The sequence below is a fragment of the Ursus americanus genome, chromosome 16 (assembly GCF_024610735.1).
Source record: "Ursus americanus isolate L20-20 chromosome 16, mUrsAme1.1.p, whole genome shotgun sequence".
NCBI classification, from domain to species: Eukaryota; Metazoa; Chordata; class Mammalia; order Carnivora; family Ursidae; genus Ursus; species Ursus americanus.
The window spans coordinates 49,419,857-49,429,068 of record NC_142142.1 but is presented as its reverse complement, the minus strand read 5'-3'; the positions used below and the strand labels follow the sequence as shown (position 1 = coordinate 49,429,068).

The window sequence follows — 9,212 nt, the reverse complement described above, 5'->3', positions numbered from 1 at the left end:
TAAGGACAGACACAAAGCCTTGTACTCTTTACTTCAGAGGCCGGGACCTCTGTGCAAAGTTCTCCTGGAATGTTCTTTGTTCCTGCCACAGTTCTCATTTCAAACAACAAATGATCTCCCAGGAAAGAGCAGTGATGGGAGAAACCTAGCACTTGCCCCTCTCCAGCTAACCCGTATGGATATCCCATAGGTGGGCCGTGTATTAGTTCCCCCCCCCCCCGCCCCCCACCTCAGGATACGAGTCTACAAAGTCAGTGCTACAAGTCTCACAGAACAACAGACACTACGTTTTTAAAAAATCAATCCTTTAATAAACAAAATTAGTCCATCTGAAACTCCCCAATACGTAAGGTACTAGTCTTGGATGGGTTGTAGCTGCAAAATTCCAGTTCCGAAGCAATCGGAGGCTCAGTGCAGACGGGGACGAACCGGCCGGTGCTGGTACGGAGGTGCGTGGCCCGCGGAGTAGTCGGCCGAAGGGAAGTGGGGCGAGCTGCGGGGCCGAAGGGCCGGCTGCGGCGTCCGCGGGCGCGCGCACACCTCCTGCGGTCCCCACGGCCCGCGGGGCGCACGCCCGGGTCTCCGCCCCTCCCCCGCCGCGGCCCAGGCGGCGGTCCCAGCAGAAGCGTCCGGCCCGCGGGTGCAGACGGCGGGAGCCGGCGGGGGTGGGGGGGGGGCGCCGGGGCGAACAGTGATCGGTTCTTCCCGCACCGCGTCTGGAGAGTCCCGGCCGGAGCACCAAGCCGGAACCCCGGCCCCGGCGCGCGCCTCAGCCCTGCGTCAGAGCGGCTCTTCCAGGAGGCGCCGCGGCCTCCTCGCGGCCCATCGGCGGTTCCGGGGCCCGGGCGGCTGAGTCACGCGCGCCGCGGTGGGCAGCTGCGCACCCCCGGCCCCTTCCCGGCCGCGGCGCCCGGGCCTCTGCGCCAGGCGAGCGGGGCCGCCCCTCGGCCGGGCGGCAGCGGGAGCGAGGGCCGGCGAGCCCGCGCGGGGGAGGGGCGGGCCGGGCGGCGGCGAAGGGGACGCGGGAGGGGGAGCCGAGCGCCGCGGCCGCCCCCCGCGAGCCCGACGTGGCTCAGCTCTTTCCGTGAGGGCGGTGGTGGCCCTTAAAAGGGCCTTTGTGGTGGCATGGGGGGCCGGCTGCGGCGCGGGCGCCCCTCAATATTCCTGAGAGGCCTGGGTGGCCTTCTTGCCGCCCGCGGGCGCCTTCGGCCCCACGGTGGCGCTGGTCTTCTTGGGCAGCAGCACGGCCTGGATGTTGGGCAGGACGCCTCCCTGGGCGATCGTCACGCCGCCCAGCAGCTTGTTGAGCTCCTCGTCGTTACGGATGGCCAGCTGCAGGTGGCGGGGGATGATCCGCGTCTTCTTGTTGTCGCGGGCCGCGTTGCCCGCCAGCTCCAGGATCTCCGCGGTGAGGTACTCGAGCACCGCCGCCAGGTACACCGGCGCGCCGGCGCCGACCCGCTCGGCGTAGTGGCCCTTCCGCAGCAGCCGGTGCACGCGGCCCACTGGGAACTGGAGGCCCGCGCGCGACGAGCGCGATTTGGCCTTGGCGCGGGCCTTGCCGCCGGTCTTGCCGCGGCCCGACATGCTGCGCGAGGTAGAAAAGCGGTGAAGAGGGACGCCTCAAAGGGGACCAACGAACAGCCGCCCGCCGCAGTCCAACTGCTGCCGCGCGCGCCCAGGGGCCGCCCTTATAAGCCCCCAGGGCACACCTCCGCCCCCTCCTGATTGGCTCTTCTCTCGAATACCCGCCTCCGGTTGGTTGCAGTTAACCCTTCAGTGACGCGCCACGGCTGAGGGAGCGCGCCCGCCTATTGGTCCAATTTGAAAACCTTTTGCCCGGGGAAAAAGGCGAGGAGGAGAGGTAGCACGCAGACAGCCAACCACTCCCGGACGTAGCCAATCCATGTGAAGGGCGCCAGATTTAAACGCTACAGCAGGAGCCCAGAACCGGAAGACAAAGAGGGTGGAGCCTGAGCCACCTCAAGAGCCTCTGGGAAATCTGTGCAGGCCTAGGATTTATAAAGGAAAGGGGTCAACGTCACTGCCTCCCCTTCCAGGTCTGGGCCCTCGCTTCTCCTTTCTCCGTCCTCCCATCCTGCAAAGGGAAAAGTGAAAGAGGGAAGAGATGGGGTTCCCCTCCTCCTGTTACCCCAAAAAAGTTCTGTCCCACACCGGACAAAGGTAACTCCAATCTTATGGCCCTCCCTGCCACCTGAAGTATGAAGATCTCAATATTTATTCAACATGTTCTGTCTGGTCTCAGTTCTTTCCGTTCACTTCTTGCTAGAAGGAGCCTGCTGTACTGGAAGAAAAAGGACGGAGCAGAGGGATAGGCACCCTCTTAGAGGAGATGCCTCCACCGACCCTCCCAATCTACCCAAAAATGCCCATATAGGAAATACACCTACAGGAACAACAACAAGAAAAAGACAACACTTTATTGTCACCACTGGGAGCACCTGGCCCCCGAGTCTGCACTTACTAATCAGAATACTTAATTTATAGTCAAATATCAAGTGATGTTCGAGCCTGTGTCCCTACCCCCAGCCAGCGTTCTATCCCCAGTATCCCACGTCAGGAGGCTGCAGAGACAGGACGGGACAGGACGGAGAGGGAGAGTGGCAAGTTGAACGAAGCCATAGGCGAAGTCCAATCAACAGTCAGTAGAGGGCAAGACAGGCCCAGGATGTCGATAATCACAGCGGAACGGAATCACTAAGTACAAAAGTGGAGGAGAATAAGAGGTGGGAGAGGCCCGGGCCAGGAGGCATTCCTGGTCAGGAAAGAGGTTGGCCTGAGTCAGGAACCCTGCAGACGGTGCAGTAAAGGGCAAAGATCGGGGGACTCAGACATCGTAGAAGAGCCGGACAAGCTGGTACCGAATGGAGAAGGTGAGAGCACTGCCAAGGATCTGTGAGGAGAGACACACTAGAGTCAGAACCATGGGGAAAGGGAGACAAGGAGCTGTAAAGCCCCTCCCCGACCACACCTGTAGCAGCAGCAGGAGCAGCGTCAGGTTTCTCTCATGCATGGGCCCGACGACCTTAAGGAGCAAGTTGATGAGGGTCATGTTGTTACACTCCGTGAAGGCACCATCCTCATGCTCACTCTGGCGCACCGTCACTAGCTGGAGGCTCTCTGCTACCTGGAGGGGCCAGAGGTGGAGAGAACGTCAACTCTGCTTCAGCAATGCGGATCTGCTTCATGCTTCCAAACTCCCCTTGGATCTGATGCGGGCCTAGGATCCCCGGTCCCTGAATTCCGGATGACGGCCTACAGCCTTACCTCCTTATTACCCTGTTACCTTTAGAATAAAGGTGCCCAAGAAAGAGAGGCTCTTGGTCTTGAACTTGGAATAGCTCATCTCCAGTTTGCCTGTCTTGGTATTGAGTCTGCAGGGGGAAGAGAGCTTTATGTGACTGGGCCATTACTCAAAGAACTCTCCTCACTATGGTCAATTAATAGGAAGAGCCCAGAACGTGGAATCAAACAACCTAAGATCTATTTCTGGCTCTGCTTACTACTGTGTGATCAGAGCTGATTAGATTATGTAGGTGAATGTGCTCTGTAATTTACAAGGGCTAACCACGCAGAAAGAGTCCTTCTTTGGGCCCACTCCCTGTGCACAGCAGATGTATAAGGCTGGCTTTACGCATCCCAAGTGAAAAAGCTACGATGTCCCTTTCAAGCCCCCAAGTGGCTACCTGGGAATACGGTGGCGAGGGCAGGGTATGATATGCAGGAGCTGAGGCAGTGAGTAGAGGAAGTTGAACACCTGGGGCATGAAGAAGAGTAGCATGGTCTTGCTGAAGTGTCCCAAGATGCCCACCACGGCAAAGGTCATGCCAGCAAAGTAACAGAAGGTATCTCCCACAAACACCCGTGACGGGTACCTGTGTGGGGGAGAGGATCTGAGCCAGTGGCAGGAGGCACTATCCATTTCTCTCACATTACACCCCCTGGGCCCTGGGCTAGCCCTGACTCTAGTTCTGGCCCAGAGGAGACTCCAGGTCTTCCAGCAACTGTCCAGGACCCAAGGCCCTGCATTCATCTGTTCCTGGGGGCTCCACAGCACTTGTCCCTAACTGCGACTAGGCAGAAAGCAACTGAAGAATATTACCACCTAGAGACTCAGAAAACACTCCACATAGGTGTGTGCAGGTTTAGCCTCTGCAGCAGGAGTTGGGTCGTGACCAGGACCATACTTGTTCTGTGATCACATGGTTATCCCCCTAGCCGCAGGCCCACTTACCAGTTATGGTAGAGCAATCCCAAGGTGGTGAAAAAAAAGGGTATCATGAAGTAGAGGGAAAAGACATGGTCATCCCGATAATCGCCTTTGGAAGCAAGGGAAAAAGAAGGAAGGAAAAGTTGAAGGTACCTCCCCTGCACACCTGGGTCCTATTTTTGTCTCTAAGTTCTGTCCCAAGCTGTGCTCTCCACCTCTTCCAAGTCACATTCAAGAACCCACTACACCTTTTTGTGTCACCCAGGCAATTCCTAATATTCCCCCTCGTTCACGAACCCTTCCTAAATGAGTTATTGTCTTCAATTTGATTTAGATCAGTCAGACCTAGGTTTGAATACCAGTTTTACTTCCTGTGTGACCTTGATCATGACACATTTAAATTCTCTAGCCCTCAGTTTCCTCAACTGTTAAAATATGGTTCACGAGAACCCCTGCCACATGTTACAAAGTTTAAATGAAATAATGCTTTAAAAGTGGTTAGTTTTAGTAGGCACTGATATCCACCCGCCAAAGACCACCAGGAACACACCTGCAGTCAAAGCTGGGTTTACTGACTTGTAGCAAGGGAGACACTGGAGACCACACACCATAGGCAACCATGGGATGCCTCAGTAAGGGGGTATTAGGAGGATGTGTTACAGGATTTGTTTTAAGTAAATTTGGGGAGAAAGCAAGGAGGTGGAGTTTTGCCCTAGACTGGGTGCAGTCAGTCAAAGTAATTCTATGACTGAGCATCTTAGTTTTGTCTAAAAAGTAGGAGGAACTACCAGAAGGAAGTAGCAATTGCTCACGTTAGCCAGAAGAGGGAGACCTTAGTCATTTTTGAGGGATGCACAAAATGCGGTTCTGTCTATACTCAGACATGTTTGTGGAGGGACCTGGGTTTGTTTTACTCTATCATGGTCATAGAGTGACCCTGTCTGACTCTGTAGTTCTGTGAAATTGTTTATGTTCAATAGAAGACCATGGCTACCTATTAGTGCCAATCCAGCTAAAAGTGAATTTTTCCTTCTTACATTCAATAAATCTTAAAATATTGCCCCCCCTTTTTTTCTGAATTCCCCAAAGCCAGGTATCAGGCAACTTCCTTAACACTCAGACTTCTCTTCTCTCCCTACTCCCAATCCCACCTACCTTCCAGCTCCACCAGATTGAAGACGATGATGGAAGCAGAAATGACTAGTGACTGGCCAGCCTCTAGGCCATTAATTCCTGCTAGGATATTGATGGCGTTGGTACAGAACACTGCCAGCAGCCCCATGTAGACATAGTACAGGATCCCTGGGGGAAGAAGACAGAAGTATGCCACCCACAGAAATGAGGACTTCAGGACATTCTGCTGAGAAAAGTGGTGGGGACAGAGGATTGGACGAAGGACCAACAAAAAGGATCTGAGAAGACACAGGGACAAGTCAGGGACACTTGGAGGAGAATCTGGAGCACCAGGAATGATGCTCTGCTAGGTATCTCCCAGGGTAAGGGTGCCCTGAAGTAGGGGCCCCAGGGGCACCAGTGGCAGAGCTACTCACCCAAGTCCAGATGCAAGCCAAGAATCGGCCGGAAAGGCTTGGGCACCACAATGGTCGTGTTGCCAAAGTTGGTGAAATAGACCATGAGAAGAGGTAGTGAGGCAGCCGTAGGCAGCAGCAGCTTATGGCGCCAGCGAAGATTCAGTACATCATCCGCAAAGCCCAGGAAAATCATGCAGCAGATGGCAAGGAGCGCACCTATCAGGGCCACAAACTGGGGGAGGCTCGGGCAGGTCCCAGCTCAAGCCTACGCCCACTTCACCTTTCAAAAATACCTGTCTTTTCGCTCCTTAGCCCCTTCACCCAAACCCAAACAACCCCAACTCTCTCAGGTAGCTCCCAGCCCCCCGGCCCATGCAACCGCTCCCACTCACCCACTTACTTCATGGTGCGGGAAGGCTTTACACCGCTCCTCCATAAAGCAGTTCAGGAAAGGGAAAGGGATGAAGCAGAAGAGGATGATAAGGAAAACAGCACCGCTGATCACTCCCTGGGACTCTGGGCTGTGGCCCAGCAGCAAAGGGCGGGGGCGGAGGGAGAGGAAAGGGGGCGTGGTCACTCACTAGTGCAGGCATTACAGCAATCTAATGGGGAAAGGGGGTTGGGGAAGGGCACCAGTGCTGGAGTCCCTGATAACACCCGAGGGTCCCCTCAACCACAACATCCCTTCCCAATGTTAGCCAGTGCTGCCCTTCATCTCCCAGAGCCCGGAGCTGTCTGCGGACTTAGCGCTCCGTCTCCGTGGGGTCAGACCCCAGTTCCCGCCCTTGCCCTGCCGGCCCCTTCCTCTGCCCTTGCCACCCGCACGGGACCCGGGTGCCACCGCTCACATTTGCTGACGGCCGGTTTTGTTGAGGTCCTGGCCACAAAGGTGCGCGGCGATGAAGTGGCAACGAAAGGCGGGGATGAGGGTGACCGTGGCCACAAATCCCAGCAGCGAGCCGATCAAATTCACTAGCAGCGGCATTGGCAACTCCGGGAAGGCCCACATGATGACCAGCCAGGAGCCCCGCTCCGCCACCTCCTCAGCTAATGGACAAGCTGGGCGGAAGCCCTGAGCCCCCAGCAGGGAGGAGTGGCCGCTCCCCACAGGCTGGGTCTTCCCACAGCAGCCTGAGCGAAACCCAACAACTCTGACTTGAGCCGCCCTCAGGACTCCCGCGAGCCTCTATAGCGCAACCTCGGCTGTGCCCCCACTGCACTTGCATACCCACTGTTTCCTCCCGGATCTTGTTCGCAGAGCAACCAGCGTCGTGGAAGGCGGCGGCGGCCATTTTTAATACGGGCACGTAGAGCGGGGGACACAAATGTTCCCTTACACTGCGTTCTTTATTTGAGAGTTTTCACCACGAGGATATTGGGAAGACAATTAAAGACAGAGCGAACAAAAGCGGATACTTTCCTAACGCCATATTAAAATGTATAGCCAAAGAGAAGAAACTCCGTGCCCGGTTCCAAGATGAACACCTCCTTGTCCCACGTGTCTGACGGCGCTTACTCTAGGTTCCACGTCAGTTTTAGGTCCGCCGGCCACAGCAGGTCACGTTTAAAAGGCCAGTACCCCGCGTTTCCTCTGGGGTGCCTCTAGAGCCGGGAAGATGGCTCCTGGAGGCAACGGGGAAGGCGGGAGGGACGAGGATGAGGAGCCGCTCCCGCTCCCGGTGGAAAACCTGTTGCCATCGTAGTCGGAAGTCTAGATAAACGCAGCTTAGTTCCCGGGAACGCAGCTACAGTTCGGATGCTGCTGTAAATTCTAAAGCCTAGGCACTTGAAAAGTCCCTCCCACTCCTCCCACTCCATGTTTTTCTTGTCCTTGATTCAGGTACTTAGCCTTCATCTTCCCACCGCCTTCTGCCCACGCAGTAGCAGTAGTTGCCGGGCAACCCAGCGGGGCACTTCCACCACTGAAGGGGCTGGGAGCGCCCTCCGGTCTTGGATTTAACCCGGGACTTGTCTTTCCTTGGTCTCGGATCACCGCATTGTGTCAAGCTCCCAAACCGAGGAGGCGAGGCTGTGGCGTTGGAAAGAGCTAAGGAAGCAGGAGACTCAGCCCCACACGTGGCTTCCTGTGGGCCTGAGGAACTCCCAGTTAGGTTTCTTCCTCTAAGTTACCGTGCCTTTGGCTTGGCACCTGTGTCCTTGCAAATAACCAGCTTCTTCATCCCCTTTCATTCACCAGCCGGCTCTCAGTGGGAAATGATTTACGTTCCACAGAGAGGAAACCACCACCAGGGACTACAGAGACAACTCAAGTATCCCCTCACTTTGTCCACTCTCGAAAGTGACGTGCTCCCGGAGTCAGGGGCAGGTTGACTCTTTTTAGACCAAAGACGGTCTCTCCTGTCTCAAAATTAGGTGTGAAATGTCCCCTCTACTTGAAGGCAGCTCTAATTAACAACAAAAAACCCATATGTATGAAATATACTTAATATATGTAAAGTAATCCCAGTAACATACTTGATAGTATTCCACCAGATTTTCAGTACTTTTATCCCACTGGTGTTTTTCTGTGTGTGTGTGTGTGTGTGTGTGTGTGTGTGTGTGTACAGGTATACATGTGTGTGCGCATGCGTACCTGCATTTGTGCCTCAGACTAGAAACTCCCTAGAGGCAAGTGTTTTCTATTCCGCAGGGTATCCCCAAGGGGCTAAGGACACAGAGATATCTGTATAAAAGGCATCATCCCACACAATGAGTCTGGGTCTTAAAAAGTGACAAATGGCAATAGGAGCACATGGAAAGAGCAATTAGCTGTGACCAGGCGAGGTGAGTAGTATCTCCAAAGATTTTAGTAGGTGGCAAGAGTGGAAGGGCCTCCCAAGTAGGGGAAGTGAGACTCCAGGAGCAGGTGGAAAGGAGGAGCTTGTGGGAACCTCAGAGGAGGTAGCATTCAGTTATCTTGTTGATCAAGAGCGAGCTGAGACTCCCTGGAGGTTGGAGGGACAGTGTATCTATTTCCTTCTTTATTAGGAGTTCAATCCTAATAAATCTTCCTTCCCAACCTGGCATTGGAAACCTCTGACTCTTCTCCAGAGATCATTAGCTACTCCCCAGCCTCCATACAACCCCCACTGGAACAGCGCTGGGAGGGGACTTGTTCAAAGACAAAACACTAGGGATTCCTCATCCAATATACATGTTACCATCAGAACATGGTTACTGGGGTACTGGCATTACAATATTTTGTTCCCATGATGGTAAATGCCCAGTTGATTATCAGACTAATTAGAAGAAACAGACACAGGACTTGGCCACACTTGAAATTTTTTGCCTTTCCTGGTAAAAATTCAAAGCATTTGCCTGAATGTGAAAGCTGGTCCTAGAACTTGCAGATCAGGTGAGCTGTCAGGGGCTTCTGCTGGTTTCTGGGCTGAGTAGACATCTGAGATGCGTGTCTCCTACTAGGAGGCCCTGAGTGCCTCCCAGTGAGC

At 54.9% G+C, this 9,212-nt stretch overlaps 2 protein-coding genes across 2 annotated transcripts; both read right to left on the bottom strand.

Moving 5' to 3' along the window:
- Positions 1-284: 284 nt before the first annotated feature.
- H2AX (H2A.X variant histone) lies at positions 285-2,268 on the bottom strand. Its single transcript, XM_045797957.2, has one exon. The coding sequence runs from the start codon at positions 1,585-1,587 to the stop codon at positions 1,156-1,158; it is 432 nt and encodes a 143-aa protein (XP_045653913.1). The 5' UTR covers positions 1,588-2,268; the 3' UTR covers positions 285-1,155.
- Positions 2,269-2,420: 152 nt separating this feature from the next.
- DPAGT1 (dolichyl-phosphate N-acetylglucosaminephosphotransferase 1) lies at positions 2,421-7,779 on the bottom strand. Its single transcript, XM_045797956.2, has 9 exons — positions 6,612-7,779; positions 6,164-6,284; positions 5,782-5,995; positions 5,387-5,533; positions 4,256-4,340; positions 3,708-3,896; positions 3,308-3,395; positions 2,993-3,148; positions 2,421-2,914 (listed from the first exon to the last, which is right to left on the bottom strand). The coding sequence occupies exons 1-9, from the start codon at positions 6,770-6,772 to the stop codon at positions 2,849-2,851; spliced, it is 1,227 nt and encodes a 408-aa protein (XP_045653912.1). The 5' UTR covers positions 6,773-7,779; the 3' UTR covers positions 2,421-2,848.
- Positions 7,780-9,212: the final 1,433 nt, after the last annotated feature.